The following is a 23,492-nucleotide window of genomic DNA, read 5'->3' as shown; positions in this document are numbered from 1 at the left end:
TCTGGGTACTGTGAAAAGGTTCCTCATGTGCAAAAGCCAGAACGCGCCCTGTGTGAACAAAAGGCAGGACCAATGCCGTAAGGGTTGTGTCGTAGTGATGACACTGAAGCTGAGATCATTCTCCATCTTGTGGAACGGTACGCAATGTGCTAGTTTATGATCAAATCAGAAAAAAATTAAATTCATAAGCAAACTTAAGACGCTGCGGAGACATTATACACGTCACATCCCAATGTCACGTGTCTTTAAGGTATCTTTACAGGATGTGAACGCACCCACAGATTCCGGAAAATCACTGGCAGTGTGAATGAACCAAAATCAAACGCTTCCGGGACAAATCCCGCGGGACACATTATCCGAGTATTTTCCGGAATCTCTGTGTAAACGAACTAAATATGGTTTCCATCTTGATAAATGTGAGTTTTATGTCAATTATGATGGAGACATGAAAATGTGCATAATAGGAAGGACCCAGTTATGGTCATGAATTTCGCCCAAATGCAGGAAACTCATAGTAGCCTATTTATTTTTCTTGGTCTCAATATGTGCCTTGAGTCAATATGTGCTGTGTGTGTCCTTCAACATTATATAGTGAAACTCCAAAACTCACAAACACAGTAGAAATGTTCCACATATGTACCAATATCCTGACTTCTCCTGGAAGAACATGCTGGTGTATCAAGGCCTGAGTTTCCTCTGCGCTCCTGTCTGCTGGTGGCCTGAGCTCTCATCTGTCCGCTGTCCCACAGAGGCCATAAATTGTTCAGATGAGATGAAGTCCTTGCGTTCCCTCCCTAAACTGCTGCGTGAAATCTGCATGGCCGTGTTTTGACAGCCCGCGGCTTTAAATCATTGTTTTATGACGGCCAGGGAAAACGTGTCCGTGTTCCCGTTGCTGATTTATGTTCATTGGAGTCTGGAGAATATGATAATTTGGCTTGAGCAGATGGATAGAGAGATACCAAAGGGCTTCTGTGCCAAACGCTTTCATGCGCTGCACAAATGGAGTCCACATGCTGAAGAAAGACCCTGACATCTCTGTTCATCTCCTCAACATCACATGCCTCTTCTCCTGCCTGTAATGAATTACATTTATGTTCAATGCTATAAGTGAGGGATCAAGTCTCATAATTCATAATTCTGAGTCATACCATCATAAAAGAGCTTAGAGTGGCTAGCCAACAACACAAAACACAAAAAAGCTGAAATGAACTTGATGCCATTGCTTTTTCAGGAACAACTGTTTTCCAAGCAGAACAGAGCAGGATGAGTGACTGGAATTTGGTTTCCTCCATGACTGCAAATTTATTTTACTTTTTCTCCTTCTACAAAGCCAATAGAGTCATTGTTTACATGCCATATCTGACTGTTGGCCTTATTATAAAAATGACCAGCGTTGGGGAAAGTTTTTAAAAGTATAAATAAAAAAAAGAGTAAGCACATTTATATATTGTATATTGTTACAAAAGATTTTTATTTCAAATAAAAGCTGTAAAAAGAATGTAAATAAATCCTAAAAATAAGTATCACAGTTTCCATTAAGCAGCACAATTGTTTTCAACACTGATAATGAGAAATGTTTCTTGAGCAGCAAATCAGCATATTAGAATGATTTCTGAAGGATCATGTGACACTGAAGACTGGAGTAACGATGCTGAAAATTCAGCTTTGATCACAGGAATAAATTACATTTTAAAACATATTCAAATAGAAAACAGTTATTTTAAATTGTAATAATATTTCACAATTTTACTGTATTTTTTATCAAATAAATTACAAAGACTTGAGAGACTTATTTCATGAGAGACTAAGCATAAGAGACATTTCACAAATATTAGACACCAAATCTAACTGACGCCAAACTTTTGAGTGGTAGTGAAAATTCTCTAATTCTCTGAATGTTTTCATGTACGGCTCACACGTATACTGCAGGTCATGATGTAAACACTGGACAGGCGGTGGTGGTCTGACCGGAGGGATAGCGGATACCCAAACCACACTGGCACTAACTCACTCTTCTAGAGGGCCAGAGCCTCGTTCCAGACAGCCATGAGAGCTGAGCAGGAAGCCAACAAAACTAAACAGTGTTTTGGGTCATATAAGCTAGCAGATGTTCATAGATAATGGCAGACTACAGTCCAAAACATGTTGATCTTCACGTTTCTGTTTATGTTTTTATATAACTCCTTATATATTAAAGGCACAATATGTCATTTTTGGCCGCTAGAGGTTGCCTATTCAAAACAAAGGCGTAGCTTGATGACACCAAGATTGAGTGTGGAATCATGGGAGATGTCGTCTTCACCTCAGAGCCAAGGGAATTCATGTTCATGGGTGAGATTATTAACGTTAACGTAGTATGAAGCAGAGCAGGGCCGAGTGCTGTTGGAGCTGAACGAGGCTGCTGGAGCGATTGCTAATGAGAGACGAGTGTGGCACACGTCGAGAAAAGTGGGACTTTTATTATGCCACAGACGCCGCTTTTGCTTCTTCTGGTCAAGCGTATGAGAGGTAACGCAGCGCTGTTTATCATATTAGATACATTTGAGTGTGTTGAGAATTATGTTATAATGTTACTCTGTGCGTTCGCCAGGTGACTGCTATGAGACTTGTTGCACACTGCAGTAAGCTAGATCAATATTAGAATATCATATTAATATAATCAAGAAAATTAGATTTAAACAATAAGACTAACTGTGTTGAGCTATATAACAATGATTAGCTTTCTGTCTATAAATGTATCCAAACCGTTGTTCCCTTGTCTAAAAAAACATAATATATTAAAGCATCTTTGGTGATTCCATGGTTTCTACAAAATAAAATTGGAAATTGAGGGTAATGCACGTATGATGTCATTTGTAGGCGATGCACGGACACAGTCCGTGTCCTGGTTAAAATTGTTTATTTCTCTGAAAAAAAACAAAAAAAAACAAGTATGTGCGGTTATAAAAATCTGCCGGTGCATGCGTACTCTTTTGATGACGAAATTTGTGTCACATGCACTGTATGCTGACCCTCGTGTACGTGTAAAAAGTGAACAATACTTTTGGCTTAAAGATAACTATATTAACGTCCACACCGGCGGACAATATCATTCTGTTTTTTCGAAGCACGTGCTACTCTGTCACTTTAAATGCTTAAGCTCGTTACAACAGGATGGATTCTGGTTGGCTGTCGATGTTTTTATTGTTCATCACCCTGTTGAGAAAACAGCATATGCTGGTAAGGAAGCTGGTTTTGAAGCTGGTATGCTGGTTTGATCTGGTCCTATGCTGGCCCTGGACCTATATGTTGGTCCTGGTCCTGTATGCTGGTCCAGTGCTGGTCCTATGCTGGTCTTGGTCCTATATGCTGGTCCATGCTGGTCCTGGTCCTATGCTGGTCCTGGTCCTGTATGCTGGTCCAGCGCTGGTCCTGGTCCTATATGCTGGTCCATGCTGGTCCTGGTCCTATATGCTGGTCCATGCTGGTCCTGGTCCTATATGCTGGTCCATGCTGGTCCTGGTCCTATATGCTGGTCCTATGCTGGTCCTGGTCCTGTATACTGGTCCTGGTCCTATATGCTGGTCCATGCTGGTCCTGGTCCTGTATGCTGGTCCTATGCTGGTCCTGGTCCTATATGCTGGTCCATGCTGGTCCTGGTCCTATATGCTGGTCCTATGTTGGTCCTGGTCCTATATTCTGGTCCTATATGCTGGTCCTATGCTGATCCTATATGCTGGTCCTGGTCCTATATGCTGGTCCATGCTGGTCCTGGTCCTATATGCTGGTCCTATGCTGGTCCTGGTCCTATATGCTGGTCCTGGTCCTGTATGCTGGTCCAGTGCTAGTCCTGGTCCTATATGCTGGTCCATGCTGGTCCTGGTCCTATATGCTGGTCCTGGTCCTGTATGCTGGTCCAGTGCTGGTCCTGGTCCTATATGCTGGTCCATGCTGGTCCTGGTCCTATATGCTGGTCCTGGTCCTGTATGCTGGTCCAGTGCTAGTCCTGGTCCTATATGCTGGTCCATGCTGGTCCTGGTCCTATATGCTGGTCCTGGTCCTATATGCTGGTCCATGCTGGTCCTGGTCCTATATGCTGGTCCATGCTGGTCCTATGCTGGTCCTATGCTGGTCCTAAGCTGGTCCGGGACCAGCATGGTACCAGCACTTGACCAGCATAAACCAGCTCAAACCAGAATACCAGCTTCAAAACCTACCTTAACCAGCATATGCTGGTTTTTTCAATAGGGCAGCTGGATAAAATCATTCTGAAAGTGATTCCAATGATATTGTTTCTCTATGCCTTTAAAGTTATAGCTGTATAACTTATTGAGAACGACTTTTAGAACTATATCTGTATCGTTATCTTTACAGTTATCGTTCTTGGTGTGGACGGGCCTTTAACCGTGAGAATTTTAAGACAGAAAATCTCTCTGAACACCTATAATTATTTTCCAAAAATGTTTCATTGAAAAAACGAGTCAGATGGAACTTTTTCCCTGTGATCTTCTGGCCAGAGACGCAGGTTTAGCTAATCTGTTATCTAAAGGGGTCTGAATGCTCATAGCAGACTTTCCATCCTTTTTCACTTGATTTCCAAAAGTATCTAAACATCTCTGCGTAGACTTTAAACATTGTGTGGTTGAGGCATTTACCAAACTCTCTTTCATCCCACATGTCTTCCCACACTGTCCAGTGCACAGAGCCACAGCATGGAAAAAGATTTCAGCAGTGGAGACACGACTGCGGACGGCCCACCCATGTCTTACCTCACGCCCTTTGGCCCCGATCCTGCGAGATGAGTTTTCCTCACTTGTAGCTGGCAGACAGTGAAGCACAGTTGGGATGAAACTGGTTCTTCTTACTGATCCTGGTCTGCCGTGTCATCCATAGAGACAAGGAATATCACAACACTCAGACCATTTTCACCAGCTGTTTTATAGTGTATATGAATTGTTTTGAGCATTTATCCCCCTGAATTCCTAAAAGTTAATTTTGTGTGCATGATGCAATAAAGCACTAAAATATGATGAAACAACCATTTCTAACTTTGTCTTGCTGTGTGTGTGCAGCAGGGTTGTGACCGTTAGCTATACTAAAACTATTAAAAATATTTTTGTTAATTTAAATAAAGCAGAAAAATATATAATGCTGCCTTGGCAACAAACTGAAAAATAAACACTAAAACTAAACTAACTGGAAACAAATTAAAACTAAACCTGAAATAAAACTACATTATAAAAATAATAATATATAAAAAAAAAAAAAATGTCAAAAGCACACAACAAAATTACTAAAAATTAAATTGAAATTAAAACGGAAAATATAGGCCTATAAAACTAAAAGCTAATTCAAATGTTGGCCTAATAAAAATTACGGAGCCCCTAATCGTGAGGGAAAAAAATATGAGATGTGAGGAAAAAATATCTCGCAAATGTTTTTGCATTCGCTCGCAAAACTTTTGTTTTCTTTCGAGCGAACGCAAAAATACTCGGGAAACGCAAAACATTTGCGAAAACATATGTAATCTACTTCAGAATAGGTCTACTATTTACTGCTCCATGTCTTTAATTTAAATAAAACTGCTAAATAATGTAACGTTATAAAAGTGTGATGTTAGCGCTAATTTTGTCTTGTGCATGATTTAGAAATCTGTGTAGGGGCCCTGATGGAGTTATGCTAAATGCCTGTTGTTTTTCATCTCTATATATTTTCTTTATTCTTTTTCTCATTGATTTGTTAATTTTCCTTTTTTCTAAAAATCATTTTACAATTGTATATATATAAGTAAAAAAAAAACAAAAAAACATGTAGTTTATATCACAGGATGAACACTGCAATTTGCTACAGGCTTCATTAGACCACAAAAAAGGACCATTACGACGGAGTTTTCCAGCAGTTTCTGAAAAACGTGACAGGTGTCGTATGATGGAAAGAGACAAGGTGAGCCTCAGTTTTATGGATTGGGCTGGACTTCTACTTTGAGTTGGAATGAATATTTTAATTGAAATATAAAGAAGGGTGTTACTTTCTTGAACACGAGGGATTGTAGCCTATAGGCCTACTTCAAGAAACGACAGATTCTCATAAATTGTAAAGAATAAAGGGCGCTTGATAGAAATGGTTGATAGCATGCCAATATTTACAATCGCTATTAACAATAATATATAGGCTACTTTTGATGGCGGTGTTTATTCACTTATCGAGTTAAACGCAGTTTGGGCCGTAGACTAGAGTGCAGTACCGTCCATCAACACTACATGTCGCTGTAGTAAGTGAAAACAAATGAAGATGAGTTTGTGATGTGACTGATGGTATGTTCTTTCATTTTATAGTAGGGCTGGGCGATATATCGCATGCGATTGTCACGCGCATTTCGTCAGTAAAGCCGGTTCCCTGATTGCCGCTAAATCGCCATCACCTGCTTTCAGATGGAGCGGCATTTAATAGACAGAGCCGTAGATCACTGATAAGCCACGCAATATCGCATTCATATCGCAGATGAATCGCCTTCGATAATGAACGCGATATTGCGTGGCTTATCAGTGATCTACGGCTCTGTCTATTAAATGCCGCTCCATTTGAAAGCAGGTGATGGCGATTTAGCGGCAATCAGGGAACCGGCTTTACTGACGAAATGCGCGTGACAATCGCATGCGATATATCGCCCAGCCCTATTTTATAGTGTGCTGTAGTTTTTAGGAATCATTTAATTTATATCTTAAGGTTTATGTCTTGCATCAAAGCTGTTCCTAGCCTATTTTGTCTTTTTTAATGGCGGTATATCTGTAGATGATTCCTTGTCTCACAATGCATTGTGAAGCAGCATTACTGGGATTAAAAGATTCATTACAATGTGTTCCCATATAATTTTCATCTGTATAATTCTAGGTTTATCCAAATGATATTAGGCTAATGGAAATTCTGGGAAACAAGTTCATCTTTGTTGTTTTAATGATTGAGCTGTTTTAGATTTTTTTTTTTTAGCTGTGAAGTTCAAAGTTCGTGAAAGAGGGGTAGCAGAAGACGTGATGACGATATTTGTATAAATCAGTGAAATCGCCATTATGACATTTAGCGATCAGATTTAGCTACAATTGAAAGCAGTTGGCAACACTGATTCTACGCCATTTTGTAGTGTAAATACTGCGAAGTGTTACATTCAAAATTCCTAAAGGAAATGTACACGTAATTAACCGAAAAAAGCGAAGACTCTTAATTTTTAATGCTTTATTTGATGCAGTTTAAAGTGGGGTAATAGAATTAGAAAAGAGGGAAAATTAACAATGATAGAAAATCAAAAAACAACATCACAATCTTTATTATTTTAACAGAATCGAGGGCCCCGCCTTTCAGCAGGGCTTCTAAAAATTTGTTTATATTCATAGTGTTCCTCTCCACGGGAATCTTTAGTAAAAGGCAAAAGATTTATACGATATGAAGAGAAACATGAGTGTACTAGTATTCTTAGTGCACCAGCACGCAGTCGAGTATAAGAAACACACTTCACGAGAACGGTTGGAACCTGACTGACCGTCTGTTCAACATTTAAAGGGATAGTTCACCCAAAAATCTAAATTCTGTGTATTTTAAAGAATGTTCAAACAGTTGACAATAGCCATTGACTTTCATAATAAGAAAAAATACTATGAAAGTCAATTTTCAGTTTAAGAAAGAAACTCCTACAGGTTTAGAACATCTTGAGGGTGAGGAGTGACAAAATTTTGATTTTTGGGTGAACTATCCCTTTAAATGTTGAACAGACGGTGTCAGTCAGGTTCCAAGTTACCGTTCTCGTGAAGTGTGTTCCTTATACTCGAGTGCGTGCTGGTGCACTACGAATATTAGTACACTCATGTTTCTCTTCATATCGTATAAATCTTTCGCCTTTTACTAAAGATTTCCGTGGAGAGGAACGCTATGAGTATAATCTAATTTTTTGATGCCCTGCTTCACGGCGGGGCTCTCAATTCTGTTGAAATAAAAGAGATTGTGATGTTTATTTTCTTTCATTTTTAGTTGGTAGCTTTTCTACGTGGTGATAGGCTATAGACAACATTTAACAACCAACACCGTAGGTCAAAACAAAAACAACTACACAGTAACTTTAAAAAAAAAAAAAAAACGAAACCGGAAGCACTAATCCCCAGTACGGTTTAGCCCAATAATAAAACCATATACTTAATATAAAATAGTACAAAATACTTTTCATTTGTAGTCTCTTTGCGTTGTATTTATTTACTACATAATCAGTGTGTGTTTTGTAAGGCTATTGTTTCTCACGTATGCATTAATGCACTTAATGTTCGCACCGTTCCTGTGAGATGTGTTCTCCCAAGTGGTGTTTCTTCTCGCGCTTTACAGCCGTTATAAACTCTTGTTTCCCCTCAGATCGAATAAATCTTTCGCCTTTTACTAAAGATTTCCGTGGGGAGGAACACAGTGAGTAATATCTAATTTTTGATGCCCTGTATTATTTCTGGGCTCATTAATTTTGTTTAATATCAGAATGCTGAACTTTATTTATTTGTGAAGTGGATTTTTTTTTTTTTTTTTTTTTTTTTTTGGAATCTTGTGGGTGGTATTTCCTGTTTGATAAATTTGTTCAATGTAGTATTTTTAGAAGACTTGGTAAATTTGAACAAAATTAAAATTTTATTTTCTATTTAATTCAACTGAGCATTGTAAATAAATAATACGTTTAAAAAATATTCCTCCCCGTCGGGGAATCGAACCCCGGTCTTCCGCGTGACAGGCGGAGATACTGTCCACTATACTAACGAGGAAACAGCTGGTAAGTGTACGCGAGATTTGGAATTTAATGTTGATGTGATCAGGCACAGAAACGCGGAAATGTCAACTTAAAAGTCCCACATCCCGTATAAAAAAACAGCTCACTCCTCGTTAGTATAGTGGACAGTATCTCCGCCTGTCACGCGGAAGACCGGGGTTCGATTCCCCGACGGGGAGAAATAACTTTTTTTATTTCTTAGTCCATTTGATCACAACATTATACATACATGAGTGGACCAGTTAGATTTGGTCATATTTGAGTTTGTTTGTCATGATCTTAAAAACAGCTCTAAATATTGAAATTTGTTTTCTAAACATCATTTACAAAGCTAATATGTTTTTTTTTATTCTTAAATTGATGAGTGGACCCAGTAATGAAAGCAGCCAGCAAGTGTCAAGCATGCTGTTTTTAGGTATATTTCAATACTTTATTCATAGTTTTTATGATTTTACTAGAAATTAATAGCAATGGCTGAAAATGCTTTGAGGTTTATTGCATGGAATTATATTTTGTATTGCAAGTTGTATTTGCATTTCCTTTATTTCATTTACATTGTGCATTTAAGAAGTGGTTGTCAACATGTTTGCTGTTTTTTGAAAATGTAAAGCAGTTTTTCTACCATGCCAGTAATATAGACTGATATTATACGTCTACGAGTAAAGCCAAAGCCACTTTAAGGCAATACTATGCCATATTAAGACAACCTATGGTAAAGCGACCCGATTCCATGAGTGATGACGAAACCGGAAGTAAACTCTCTTACCCACAATGCAACGGAGTACGATTCATTTGTACTAAGTATTTTTAATTTTATTAACCCATACACTCTTGTTTGTTATACAGTTTGGCTGCATAATTATTTTAACTTTATAATACGCTGTTCTATTGCGTTATATTTGCAATGTTGATATTTGTCAAGTTGTCACCGTTCTTGTGAAACGTGTTTCTGTCAGTCGGGCTCGTGCTGGTGCCTCAGAAGCTTCAGTACACTCATGTTTCTCTTCAGATCGTATAAATCTTTCGCCTTTTACTAAAGATTTCCGTGGGGAGGAACACAATGAGTATAAATTAATTTTTTGATGCCCTGCTTAACGGCGGGGCTTCCTAACTTTGTACAAAATAAGACTCAAATAATGCACAAATAAGCGTAATGACGTAGTCTTGACGTCATACTATACGTATCACTGCGTGCTACGTGTCCGCATGTTCAGTGTTAGATGCGAGGAAGTGTGATTGTACCAAATAATACAAGTCCCGTGTTTCGTTTCAGGTGGATAGCCGTTTCGTCTTTAGTGTAAAGTGGGCAGGATCTTTAAGGCTGGTGTTCGATTCCCTCCGATTGCGATGGCGAATTATATTTAGCTTTTTTCCCCTCAACACACACAATAAAGAAACAAGAAGTTATGCTGTGTTCGTGAATTTCCAAAAGTGCTCATTTTCATTTTGGTGTTTTGAAGAGAAGGTCCTTTGTGCTCCACTCACTGATGGAAAACAACGCCCTCTTTTGGTCTGGTGTCAGTTAACAGGGATCATAAAGTGTTTTTTTTAACCTAGAAATCACGTTTAAAACAAAAAGGAGAAGACTGAATGAGTTGAATTATTATCATATATCGAAATGTACTAACTATCCAGTCATACAACAAATAATCTACGTTAAATGTTGTCAGTCAGGTTCCAACCGTTCTAGTGAAGTGTGTTCCTTATACTCAAGTGCGTGCTGGTGCAATGGCCATACTAGTACACTCATGTTTCTTTTCATATCGCATAAATCTTTCGCCTTTTACTAAAGATTTCCGTGGAGAGGAACGCTATGAGTATAAATTAATTTTTTGATGCCCTGCTTTACGGCGGGGCTTCCTAATTTTGTACAATAAAAGAGTTGACCAGATGTCTGAGGTGGAAATTGAGGTTATTTTCTAGTTGAGTGGTTAAAATACCACCAAAATCTCATTTGTTATCTATTTATTAAAAAGTGGGGACAATACGTTTTTGTTTTTAATTGATGTGGGTTCCTTATATTATTTCATTAATAATTATTATCATTTTGATTATTAGGATTTTTGCGCTGGTTTTAATACAATTCACCAAAAAACTAGTACACGATTAATAAAAGCATTGTAAAAGCAGTTTAAAACAATATGCCTGTTATGACAGAATATGACTTTACAAAAGCACATTACATTACAAAAATAAAACAACATAAATATAAGATAAGAAATAAAACGGCATTGAACAAATATTTAACATTATTGAATTTAATATTTTAATTTTCACAAGCTGTTTTTACTGTAGGCCTATACAGAAATTACAACTGTTAACTATTTTTAACTATTATTTTGCATTTTAGACTCATTTTAAGCACAAAGTAAGTTACACGTGTATTATTTTATTTCATTTTTTTTATTTATATCTGAGTGTATCTTCACCACGTGATATGCGGAAGTTTTGTGGACGTTTAAAATTGTGCAAAACAATCTCGCACGCTGTTGAGGCCCTGTTATAAAATATATTCAAACAGTATTACTTTAATTTAACATGAACAGTTAGTATGTTACTACCTTGAAACCAATAACGATGTTTATTTTGATATTTGACGATAATGGCGCTCTGCTCTGGTCCGGGACGTCTGGTCAGCCTAATGTAAGATCACATGCTTATCGCCGGGCACACATTTAACGACTAGCTAAAACAAGACTGTGCTCAACATACAGCGATTGTTTCCTGCGACTGAAGCAGATTTAAATACGCACACATGGAATTTGAACACCGACTGTAATCGCAGACTGCACGCATCTGGCTCTGACTGGACGCGTTTGAGCGCGATCAGTCATAAGTATCAATTTACATTCATAATCGGCCTTACAATCTGGAATACACTACACGACTTTTGCCCCTATTTTCCCCCCGACTTAAAGTCTGAACAAGTTGACGCTAGTTGACAAAAGTCAGAGCCAGTCTGCAGATTTGAGCCGACAGATTCTATGGAAAATCGCGTAGTATATGATGGTCATAGACTCCGATTTTTTTAGCTTCAGATTTTGATTCCATCCAGTCCGAGGATATCAAACCTGTTTGATATTTTGAGCCGATTTTAGAACGCATATCAGTGAACAATATGTGTTGCTAATAAATACATGGTACAGTCATACGCTGCCCAAGCAATGCAAATCAAGGGTGCAAAGTCACAAAGATCGAGAAAAAAATGAGACTACTGTACAAGATCAGGTGATAAGGAAAAACTTACCTCATTCAGCTCATGAATCACAGCGCTTGAAGAGTAATCATGTTGAGACACTATTATACCGCTTACAGCCGCTATGGAGCCGCGAGCTTGCACGACATGCATAAATCTGCATTTGTTTAGCCTGTCTGTCATGCGTCTCCTAGCAACCAGGCGCGTTTCTGTTTGTGTTCCGAAGATTGTAAAGTCTGGGAGTGTATGATGCCCAACTTTTCTCTGTAACCATTTACAAAGTCGGCAAGTGTATAGTGTTTTGAAAATCTGTTCAGATTTTAAAAATCGTGTAGTGTATTCCAGCCTTAAGTGTGTGCGCAGCTGGTGCGTTCCATTCGACCGCAAGTGGACTGCGAAGTGGACTTCAGAGGGTATTTCGCCATCTTAAGTGAGATCCATTCCGAAGGGAGCGAACATGTTCAGTTCGAAGGGCACTGCGAGCGGCATAGGGAATAAGGGAACATCGATACGTCACTTCACAGGAAGTAGAAAGCTAAAATCACCCAACTGTCATTGCGCACTGCGTCACCAGTCAGAACTACGATGGAGCAGAGCCGTTGAAAGAGTTTTTTAACGGCTCTCCGATGGAGGAATTTACATTTGAATTTTGAGTATTCATAAATTTTGTTATTATACGAATGAAAGTATGAATAGTTATGGCGATGAGTGTATTTGCATATTTTATTGTATGAATAGGCATGACAAAGTAAAAGTGTTGAAAAGCAGCTGAGGCTCTGTCTTTTTTTTTTTTTTTTTTTTTTTTTGGACTTTATTTACCTCAGAAGTGTTTACTATGTGGATGCGCGTGGAAAAGAAAGCGCACAAGATGAGACCCAGACGGTGAATTAAGAATGCATTTATACAGTTAACCAAAATGAGAATTTATTTTCATATGGCATGAGAGGCTACAGCTTCAAATCTGTTAAGAGTCCATTTTAAATTTGAAAGTAAATTTTCTTTCTTTGATGACGTTTGCAGTGTGTTCCAAATGAGTCAAGTCCACTTCAACGGATATACCGTGCTCAGGGAGTAGGGAGCAGTGAACACTGCGTAGGGTGGAAGAATGGAACGCAGCTTTAGAGTAATGACACCGTTCTCAATTCTGTCGTGAATAATGAGATTGTCTTGCTGTATATTCTACGCCATTTTGTAGTGTATATACAGCGAAGTGTTACATTCAAAGTTCCTAAAGGAAAAAGTGTACGTAATTAACCGAAAAAAACGAAGATCTTTAGGTAGTAGTAGAAAGTAATCAATAACAACAATAGAGTGAAGTAATAAAAAATAAATCAGTATTTATCATTTCAACAGAATTGAGAGCCCTACTGTTAAATAGGACATCAAAAAATTGGATTATACTCATAGCGTTCCTCTCCACGGAAATCTTTAGTAAAAGGCGAAAGATTTATACGATATGAAGAGAAACATGAGTGTACTAGTATTCGTAGTGCACCAGCACGCACTCGAGTATAAGGAACACACTTCACTAGAACGGTTGGAACCTGACTGACACCGTCTGTTCAACATTTAAAGGGATAGTTCACCCAAAAATTAAAAATTCCCTGTATTTTAAAGAATGTTTGGTAATCAAACAAAAATACTATGGAAGTCAACTTTCAACTGAAGAAAGTAACTTTGGAACAAGTTGAGGCTGAGGAATGACCAAATTGATTTTTGGGTGAACTATCCCTTTAAATGTTGAACAGACGGTGTCAGTCAGGTTCCAACCGTTCTCGTGAAGTGTGTTCCTTATACTCGAGCGCGTGCTGTGCGATGGCCAAGCTAGTACACTCATGTTTCTCTTCATATCGCATAAATCTCTCGCCTTTTACTAAAGATTTCCGTGGAGAGGAACGCTATGAGTATAAATTAATTTTTTGATGCCCGGCTTTACGGCGGGGCTTCCTAAGTTTGTACAATATAAGTTGACAAGATTTCTGAGGTGGAAATTAAGGCTATTTTTATTGGTGGTTAAAATACCACCAAAATCTCATTTGTTATCTATTTATTAAAAAGCGGGGACAATATGTTTTTGTTTTTAATTGATGTGGGTTCCTTATATTATTTCATTAATACCATTTAGTTTGATTATTAGGATTTGTGCTCTGGTTTTAATACAATTCACCAAAAAACTATTACACGATTAATAAAAGCATTGTAAAAGCAGTTTAAAACGATATGCCTGTTTTGACAGAATATGACTTTACAAAAGCACATTACATTACAAAAATAAAACAACATAAGATAAGATAAATAAAACGGCATTGAACAGACATTTAACATTATTGAATTTAATATTTTAATTTTCACAAGCTGTTTTTACTGTATACAGAAATTACAACTGTTAACTATTTTGCATTTTAGACTCATTTTAAGCACAAAGTAAGTTGCACGTGTATTATTTATTTTATTTCATTTTTTATTTATATCTGAGTGTATCTTCACCACGTGATATGCGGAACGTTTGTGGACGTTTAAAATTGTGCAAAACAATCGCACACGCTGTTGAGGCCCTGTTATAAAATATATTCAAACAGTATTTAACATGAACAGTTAGTATGTTACTACCTTGAACCCAATAACGATGTTTATTTTGATATTTGACGATAATGGCGCTCTGCTCATGGTCCGGGACGTCTGGTCAGCCTAATGTAAGATCACATGCTTATCTTAGAGTAATGACATCGTTCTCAATTCTGTCGTGAATAATGAGATTGTCTTGCTGCATATTCTACGCCATTTTGTAGTTTATATAGAGGGTATGCACGTGACGTCACCGTCGACCGTTACAACTGCGGTCACGGCCACTGAGCAGTGCCCAAGGAAGTCGACCGGAAGTTGAAGTCGGCCGGGTGCCGCCATCTTGTAGCAGAACTTCACTTGCGTTAGCATCCCCATTGACTCCCATTCATTTTGGCGTCACTTTGACAGTGAATAACTTTACATCTGAGGCGTTTAAAGACTCCATTTGTCCATTATTTATTTCTAAAGATACACGACAATGTATAAAGGGCTCCATTACCTTCTATGTTAAATTATGGCCCCGTAGAAACAGTTTTTTGTAAAAATAGGCTAACGATTGCGTCATAACCACTCGACTCTCTGTCGCACAGTAGAGAAATTACCGTACAGACAGGAGGAGAAGCTCGCAGGCAATAGTATGCATTAACTTAATATGGCGTACTGGCGTTACATTTTAAAATACTATACAAAATAATTAATCAGAATACTTACTCCTGCTCACTCACGCCAAAGAACTCCCCGCTCAAGCTCGCCGTCTCTGCAAGATTAACGATGGCAGTTTGCACGCACAGCTACTAGAAGATTTACATCTGTCAGACAGGTTGCTGACGTCATCAAGCTTAGTTTGAGTCTGCGCGTCAGAAACGGAAGTGCTAAAAATCGTTAAAAATGGGCTTCACTTGTCTCAATTGAGTTCCAATGGGGTCGCTGTGTCCATTTCTTTTACTGTCTATGCCACTGAGTGGCAAAAGACTGAAGGGGCTCGCACACCGGACGCGAAGCTCAGCGCCTCGCCACGTCTTTAAGGGTGCTTTCACATTAGCACTTTTGGTGCGCACCCGGGTTCGATTGACGTCAGAGTTCGGTACGTTTGGATGATGTGAACGCGGTCTTCTGAACTCGGGTGCGCACCCGCGAACCGTACCCGAGTCCGCTTAAAAAGGGTGGTCTGGGGTGCGGTTCAAGTGAACTCCGGTACGGTTCGCTTCTGATATGAATGCAAACGTACCAAATTGCGGAAGTGAACCGCTATTAATGCCGTATTATTTGATAAAAATGTGTGTTTGTGTGTGTGTTTCACTCACTTTCCCAACGAGCGTGACTGACGTGCTGCAAGCAGAGAGCTGTAGTGTAGCCTTTCTTATTTCTGCTCACCTTCCGTACTACAGTCGCGGCAGATAGAGGCAAGTGTCGTTATGAACAAAACCAACGGTTAAAAAACAAAAATATGAAAGTGAGGAGAGCAACGTTATGCATTTTGCCGCCTTCTCCTGCGCCGTCGTTACTAAGCAACGGAGTAAACAGCTGCTGGTTTGATGACGCAAACGAACCGCGGGTCGGACCCAAATAATATAATGTGAACACAGTCCAGTGGGGGCAGGGGGAGGGGGGAGCAATCGAACTCAGGTTCGGTCCAGGCAATCGAACCAAGTGTGAAAGCACCCTAAAATTCGAACGCATTGTTTTCTATGAGTGTAACTTATTACGCACACCGGCAGCGACATTCGGCGTCTGTCCGCGGCGCCCAGCTACGACTCAGAAAAAATATAAAATAATGCGTTCGAATTTGAAAGACGTGTCGCGGCGCTGAGCTTCGCGTCCGGTGTGCGAGCCCCTTGATTGGCAGTATTGGTTTTTAGCGTGAATGTCGCGAAAAACACAAAACGCATCTAAAACGGGAAAAAGCTTTGTGATTGACTGTACAAATAGCTTTGATACAACCCCTGAGATATATATTTAAAAACTGCAGAAAGTAACAGGGAAAAAAGCAAATGGATAACTGCAATTCACAGAAACAGCTGGACTCCAGGCAGAGAAACATGGATTTGCAGTTATCATTTTGTGTCAAATTGTTTTATTTTGAGGTAAAAACCTATATACTGTATTATATATTAGTTTGACAACTCATCAATTAAATATTTTCCATCTTATATTCTGCATAATTGGGTGTTTTTCAATAAACAACACTGACAAAAACTATATAAAACTATATGTTTTAGGACTGAACAATATGACGATATAACATTGCTATAAGTGATTACGCGGATTTAAACCTACCTATATTGTAGTTATATAAAATATCACAGGCAGATTTGCTTTATGTAACCGTTATTTCCCCACCGTCGAAATCAGGCACATGAGTCATTCTACGAAACGGGTGCCATTTGGGTCCGCAACATTTGATCAGATGCATAAGGCACAAAAAATGTCTGAAAATTTGTTTCCAAAGCTTAAAGTTATTAATTCAAGTGTTCTTTTTAAAATGATATATGATCAATTTTTTTTTTTTTTTTTTTTTTTTGAAGTTTAGCATACTATTGTTTAATAGCTTTTCATTATTACATAGCCAATTTCACATGTCCTTGTTAACCAACATGACACTTGCATCTAAAATATCACCAAATAAGTTTTATATTTTTTTCAAACATATACTATTTTCAGGATTATTTGTGTGTCCCTGTTTACACAAAATATATTTATTCACAATAAACCTTATTTTTTTTGTAAATATTTTATGATTTGTGCGCGTCCCTCAGTTTGACTTACCACCCCGTCACACTAACTTGTTTCATCTATAAATAATGCACTTTTCCTTTAAATGACATCACAAAGCCTAATTACATCATTTGAGCCTTATAGCCACCAAGAACAAAAGCAGGCAACTATGTACATTTTTTTACATTGTTTGTTGCTTTTTCATGTTAGGCAGGGCCCGTCAAGCTTAAACTTACCACCCCGTCACGCAAAATAGATAGGGAAAATTTATTTTTATTATTTCTTTTACATTATTAATACAAATATAATTATATTTCAGATTGAATGCATGTATGCTAGTTGAGAAACTTGACCACAGGAGAGATTTGCGGACATTTTGGGATGAAATTTACCACCCCGTCACAAAAACGTGACGGGGTGGTAAATTTCATCCCATAATGTCCCCTGATAAAAATCACATTCTGGGGGGTAAAACTTTTTTTTTTTTTTTTTTTTTTTTTTTTTTTTTGGCAGGGTTCCCTTGGTAAAATGTGCATTCCAAGGGCTAAATGTCATGTTATTTGGGCTCGCTTCAACCCGTGGACAGGAAAAACAACCCACTGCAACAGTGTAAAAGTAGCCTAGCCCAATTTAGCAGGAAAAATGCAGACTTGACAACACTGTTTGGTTTATTAATTCACTCATTCACTCACTCATATCACTCACACACTTTTTACTCAATTTGAATGTCTCCCCTCCCCAGTTTTTAAAGTTTAAAACCAGCATATAGAGAAACACTTTGTCCATACCACCCCGTCACCACCCCGTCACAGGGTCATTTTGTTAAAAGTTTATGGAAAGAAAATGAAATATTACATAAATTAATGTTGAATTATGTTCTTGTTGTGTGGACTGATCAGATAAATGTAACTTTATTTGTATTTTTTAAGTAAATTCATTTTTTCAGTACAAACAATGAGGCCATTGAAAGGTCAAATTCATGTTTCAAGATTAAAAATCTAAAAATAAAAAGATTTTAAAAATCTATTTCTTGTTTTACTACTCCAATGGCCTACATATTGTCCGTGACGGAGTGGTACAAGAATGGCTTCCTTGCCTGAATAAACAGGATAATATTAATAAAGATTTTGTGCCTGAGGTGGGAAAATATGTTTTTTGGAGGATTAACATATCTTTCAATTTGTAGGTTTGTTTAAAAAAAAAAGTTTGTTCATAATGAAAATTTTGAAAAATGCAAAGTGGAAATGGCACCCGTTTCGTAGAATGACTCGCATATAAATGTCAGGAAACACGACTCCTGGCTGCATGTCAATATCCATAGATTAGATTTATTTGACAAGTTGTAAAGAACACATTCAATTCCAACCTTTAGTGTAATCATTTGCTTTACTCGCGTTTTCGCAGTTTCCCCCATTAAATCCAGTCACGCAGCAGGTTCTTTTGCCACTCAGTCCAGCTGAGGGAGCGCGCTTTCGGCGGGAAAGTGACGTCGATGCATACCCTCCATAGCTACAGCGAAATGTTACATTCAAAGTTCCTAAAGGAAAAAGTGTACGTAATTAACCCAGAAAACGAAAAAACTTAATTTTTAATGTTTTATGTGAACCTTTTGGTAGTAGTAGAAAATAATAAATAACAATAATAGAGTGAAGTCTTTATCATTTCAACAAAATTGAGAGCCCGACCGTTAAGTAGGACATTAAAAAATTAGTTTATACTCATAGTGTTCCTCTCCACGTAAATCTTTAGTAAAAGGCGAAAGATTTATACGATATGAAAAGAAACATGAGTGTACTAGTATTCTTAGTGCACCAGCACGCACTCGAGTATAAGGAACACACTTCACGAGAACGGTTGGAACCTGACTGACGCGTCTGTTCAACATTTAAAGCAGAACTAAGTAACTTTTTTTACCTTCATAAATAGTTTTTTAAGTCCTTACGATGGTTAATTGACTTGTAGTGGTGTGTTTGAGGCGTGCACTAACCCCCTCTGGCACGTCTACGCCAGAATACAGCACTTGCAACTTGAGCTGCACCGACCCGAAACAATCTCGCCTCATGTTCACGTTCACGCGAGAGTGACAAAATGCTTTACGGTAATTCAAAAACAATGTATATTATGACTTTATAAGACAATTTCGAAAATTACCCACCTCCATCGAGTGTACTGTATTTGCAAATTACCCACCTCCTCTTTCTTGTACTGTATTTGCAAAACTACTGCGCTGGTGAGCGTTGTAGTCGTTGTAGTCCAGAGCTGCGCTTGGAGTATTTACGACCGTGTGATTCACTGAAGGAAACTGTAGGGGGAGCTTCGCAAATCTTACTGAGTTCTGCTGAGTTCTGCTCACCCAAAAATTAAAATTCCCTGTATTTTAAAGAATGTTTGGTAATTAAACAAAAATACTATGGAAGTCAACTTACAACTGAAGAAAGTAACTTTGGAACAAGTTGAGGGTGAGGAATGACAAAATTGATTTTTGGGTGAACTATCCCTTTAAATGTTGAACAGACGGTGTCAGTCCATGTTACCGTTCTCGTGAAGTGTGTTCCTTATACTTGAGTGCGTGCTGGTGCTACGTCCAAGCTAGTACACTCATGTTTTTCTTCATATCGCATAAATCTTTCGCCTTTTACTAAAGATTTCCGTGGAGAGGAACGCTATGAGTATAAACTAATTTTTGACGCCCTGCTTAACTGCGGGGCTCTTAATTCTGTTGAAATGATAGAGATTGTGAAATTGTTTTTTGTTTATCTCACCTTTTATTATTTTTTTCTATGTCATAATAAAGCTATATTTCAAAATTAAAACAACTAGACAGTAACTAAAAAATAAATAAAATACAAACAGGAAAGAAAGAGGGCATTGCTCAAATTAAAAGAGAATCACACATTACTTAAAAGGCTGTGCAAGTTGTACGTTCTGAGTGCTTTTTTTTGTCAAGAGAAGGTAATATTGTACTATATTATAATGCTTTATCTCTTGTAATACCAAAAAAAAATTTTTTTTGTAAATGTACATTTATGAATATAAAATGTTAGATACTTCATGCACTCAACTGGAGGGGGTGGAGCTATCAAACTCGGATGTTGAATTACAAAATATCCTAATAAAGTTCATACACTACACGTTTAAGTAAATAGTGTAAAGTGTGTCATTTGGATCACAACTTTAAAGTTAGACTTCTTAAAGCTATAATATTTTGCTAGACAGCACTGTTTGGAATGTAAATAGACAACTAATGTCAGTGTCACCCGAACGTATTTTAGGTGTTAATTGTGTCTTGTGTTAATCTTAAATGTTTTTTTTTGTTAATTGTACAACTTTTGTTACTTTGTTTCTGCAGCTGATGTGGCTCTTAAAACACAAAAAAATGAATAATCTTTATTCAAGATTAGAGAATGAAAAGACAGGAAATCATAATATATACAAAGTATTTTTTATTTTTAAATACATTTTATATTACATGTTTAACAAAAACATTAAAAGTCTTTGTTTTTTAAATATTTAAATTTGTGCATTTGGTTTCTTAAAGGCAGATTGGATGGGACTTGTGAAGTTTGACCCTTTACCCACAAGCGTTAGTACTACATGAGTGATCTTTGTCCTGCAGCCTCCGCCCTCAGATAATAACCAGCACAGAAGCACAGAGCAGGTAACAAAATAAAACTGCAAATGCAGTCTTGATTGACAATATTATATTGCATTTATTGTGTTTGAATAGAACAACGTGAACAAATCAAAATAATGCAACAGTGGGATTACTGACTTGAATAAATGTCTTTCGCTTTTATACTGTTGTTGTGGGTTTGCAGGAAATGTACCTGTTCATGCATGTATGCTTGTTTACAGAAATGTGGATTTTTGACAACTAGCCTATATGACTTGAATTTAACTTCATTGCAACTACTTATGACCTAGACTGAGTTGCACTGTCATGTAATGAATTTGATAGTAACTAAATCCACTTTGAGGTTACTGTACTATCAGAGACGGAGATGACAAAGCACATTATCATTTTTCTGTCACAGACCAGCTCTTTGTCTGTCTGTAATCGGTGTGACAAATGGGACTATTTCTGGATTGACACATTTTCTAGATTGTTCTCTGCTGCACACTTGTATGCTGTCACACATTAAGATCCTGTGATATTTCTGTTCTCTCCTCAGTCTTGAAGATGGTTGTTTTGTCTAAAGAGTACGGCTATGTGGCGTTGACAGGAGCGGCGTCATTTCTCCTGATGGCTCATCTGTCTCGTGCCGTGGTGAAGGCTCGGGTTAAATACAACGTCGAGGTAACATAACGCACACTAATTACTATGGAAGCTTGTTTCTGCAATGAAATAAAAAACATATAAAAGCTAACTGCAACATTTCATTCATGCAAGTTTATATGAGGAAAAAATGAGAATTGTGAGAGATACACTGATGAGCCAAAACATTATGACCAGTCAAGGTGAAGTGAATATCATTGATCATCTCTTAACAAGGCCACATATTAAGCTCTGGGTAGATTTGATGGTAAACAAACAATCTCGTAATCAACATGTTGGATGCAGGAGAAATGAGCAGGAATAAAGATCTGAGTGACTTTGACAAGGGCTAAATTGCTACTGCAAGGCGATGGAGTCAGAGCATCTCTAAAACGGCAAGGCTTGTGTGTTTCTCCCGGTCAGCAGTGGTGAGAATTTACCAACAGTGAGGGGCAAACCACAAACCGGCGACAGGGTGTTGGGCGACCAAGACTCATCGATGCACATGGGCAGTGAAGACTATCCCGTCTGGACCGAGACAACAGAAGGTCTACTGTGGCACAAGTCGCACAAAAATTTAATGATGAGAGCCGCAGACCAATCAGACTGCCAATGATGACCCCTGTCCACCCTGTCCACATACAGTACAAAAGTTGTTCATTGTGCAAATAATCAGATATTGATATACTTCACACTCACATTATCTAAGTTTAATGATCCTAACCACACACAATTATATGGTTAGTTAAATTTTATTGTTTACATTTAGCATTTATTCCTTCCACCATGTATGTGACCCATCAGAACAAAGTGCAAAGTATTTTAGAGCACAAAAGTACTTCAGATATTTTCCTTAATGGTTTTTGGTGTAATTAAGTTTGAACTATGAAGAAAGTATTTATTTTATTTTCTAGTATCCTACAATGTACAGTGATGATCCAGAGACCGGCCACAAATTCAACTGTATCCAGCGAGCGCATCAGAACACGTATGCATGCATCTGTTCACTGCTAAATATTAAAGTTTCCTTTACAATAAATATCAGCTAATTTCATGTTTTACATTTGATCCAGAAGTGAGTGTTGTGATTTGTTTCCTCGTTACTTTTCTGATGATTTATTGAAGCTGTTGTGAATATTTTGTCATTGTATTTATATACGTGCCATATTCTTCCAGTGTTGAAGTCCTGTCTCCATTCCTTTTTCATTTATCTGTGGGTGGGATTCAACATCCAGTGAGTATAGATTCAAGCTTTATTAACTCTTACCCGGAGGTGGACTATAATTACCCATGCAAGCTAATGCAAACTGAGAGATGAACTGTTTCTTGTGTGTCTCAGCGCTTGGCCAGCGTGTTGGGAATGATCTGGATTGTCAGTCGGGTGCTGTACGCTCAAGGATACTCTTCTGGAAGTGAGTCTCTTTGCACATCCACAGAACTGATCTGTGTAAAGTCAATGCAATTATGAATGAATACAACTGAGTTTGTGTGTTCTGTCCTGTTAGAGCCTGAGAAGCGCCGGCGCGGGTCGTTCGGGATGGTTGCTTTGCTGGGTCTGTTCCTTTGCACAGTGAACACCGGGAGAACGCTGCTCGGATGGGGACCTGGGTTAAAATGGCCAGTGTGTTTTAAATAGTGGAAAAAAATCATCTTTGCAATGCAATTCTACTGTAATTTTACATTCTACAAAGTCACAAGTTAAAAAAAAACATGTAAAATTAGAAAAACGCAAGGAGGCTCATTTCACACTGTAAGACCTCTGGGAATTCTCTGTGTATACATTTATGTTTTAAATAAATAACATAAAAGTTGAAACGTTCAATTCAGTTACCTTTTTGAAAAGTACAGTGAAATTATGTGAAACATGCTATAACAGCCAAGTGGAGATTTATAACATAATGAGTTACAAAAATAATTATTTTGTTTATTTGTTTTAGTAATTTTGTGTTTTTGTCATTTTTATTTTTATTTTAATATTTAAATACTAT

General features: G+C 37.9%; 1 protein-coding gene and 11 non-coding genes across 13 annotated transcripts; 8 read left to right on the top strand and 4 right to left on the bottom strand.

Annotated features, from left to right (window-relative positions):
* The first annotated feature begins 5,787 nt into the window (after window positions 1-5,787).
* Window positions 5,788-23,326, top strand: mgst3a (microsomal glutathione S-transferase 3a). Of its 2 annotated transcripts, XM_048208014.1 has the most exons (7): window positions 5,788-5,925; window positions 20,788-20,907; window positions 21,422-21,546; window positions 22,419-22,492; window positions 22,681-22,738; window positions 22,844-22,916; window positions 23,010-23,326. In XM_048208014.1, the coding sequence occupies exons 3-7, from the start codon at window positions 21,430-21,432 to the stop codon at window positions 23,138-23,140; spliced, it is 453 nt and encodes a 150-aa protein (XP_048063971.1). In that variant the 5' UTR covers window positions 5,788-5,925; window positions 20,788-20,907; window positions 21,422-21,429; the 3' UTR covers window positions 23,141-23,326. The 2 variants fall into 2 exon arrangements, with proteins under 2 accessions (XP_048063971.1, XP_048063972.1); XM_048208015.1 differs by lacking the exons at window positions 5,788-5,925; window positions 20,788-20,907 and adding an exon at window positions 21,019-21,088.
* On the bottom strand, window positions 7,324-7,437 carry LOC125279169. Its single transcript, XR_007187340.1, has one exon. It is a non-coding gene; the product is annotated as a U5 spliceosomal RNA (small nuclear RNA).
* Window positions 7,832-7,947, top strand: LOC125279160. Its single transcript, XR_007187331.1, has one exon. It is a non-coding gene; the product is annotated as a U5 spliceosomal RNA (small nuclear RNA).
* Window positions 8,354-8,468, top strand: LOC125279167. The gene has a single exon (XR_007187338.1). It is a non-coding gene; the product is annotated as a U5 spliceosomal RNA (small nuclear RNA).
* Window positions 8,697-8,768, bottom strand: trnad-guc. Its single transcript has one exon. It is a non-coding gene; the product is annotated as a tRNA-Asp (tRNA).
* On the top strand, window positions 8,881-8,952 carry trnad-guc. The gene has a single exon. It is a non-coding gene; the product is annotated as a tRNA-Asp (tRNA).
* LOC125279163 lies at window positions 9,763-9,878 on the top strand. Its single transcript, XR_007187334.1, has one exon. It is a non-coding gene; the product is annotated as a U5 spliceosomal RNA (small nuclear RNA).
* LOC125279161 lies at window positions 10,516-10,631 on the top strand. Its single transcript, XR_007187332.1, has one exon. It is a non-coding gene; the product is annotated as a U5 spliceosomal RNA (small nuclear RNA).
* Window positions 13,330-13,445, bottom strand: LOC125279158. Its single transcript, XR_007187330.1, has one exon. It is a non-coding gene; the product is annotated as a U5 spliceosomal RNA (small nuclear RNA).
* LOC125279168 lies at window positions 13,799-13,914 on the top strand. Its single transcript, XR_007187339.1, has one exon. It is a non-coding gene; the product is annotated as a U5 spliceosomal RNA (small nuclear RNA).
* On the bottom strand, window positions 18,927-19,042 carry LOC125279170. The gene has a single exon (XR_007187341.1). It is a non-coding gene; the product is annotated as a U5 spliceosomal RNA (small nuclear RNA).
* On the top strand, window positions 19,844-19,957 carry LOC125279166. Its single transcript, XR_007187337.1, has one exon. It is a non-coding gene; the product is annotated as a U5 spliceosomal RNA (small nuclear RNA).
* Window positions 23,327-23,492: the final 166 nt, after the last annotated feature.

This window comes from Megalobrama amblycephala, linkage group LG11 (assembly GCF_018812025.1).
Source record: "Megalobrama amblycephala isolate DHTTF-2021 linkage group LG11, ASM1881202v1, whole genome shotgun sequence".
Classification (NCBI taxonomy): domain Eukaryota; kingdom Metazoa; phylum Chordata; class Actinopteri; order Cypriniformes; family Xenocyprididae; genus Megalobrama; species Megalobrama amblycephala.
The sequence above is the reverse complement of the archived record's forward strand: the minus strand, read 5'-3'. Positions and strand labels throughout refer to the sequence as shown.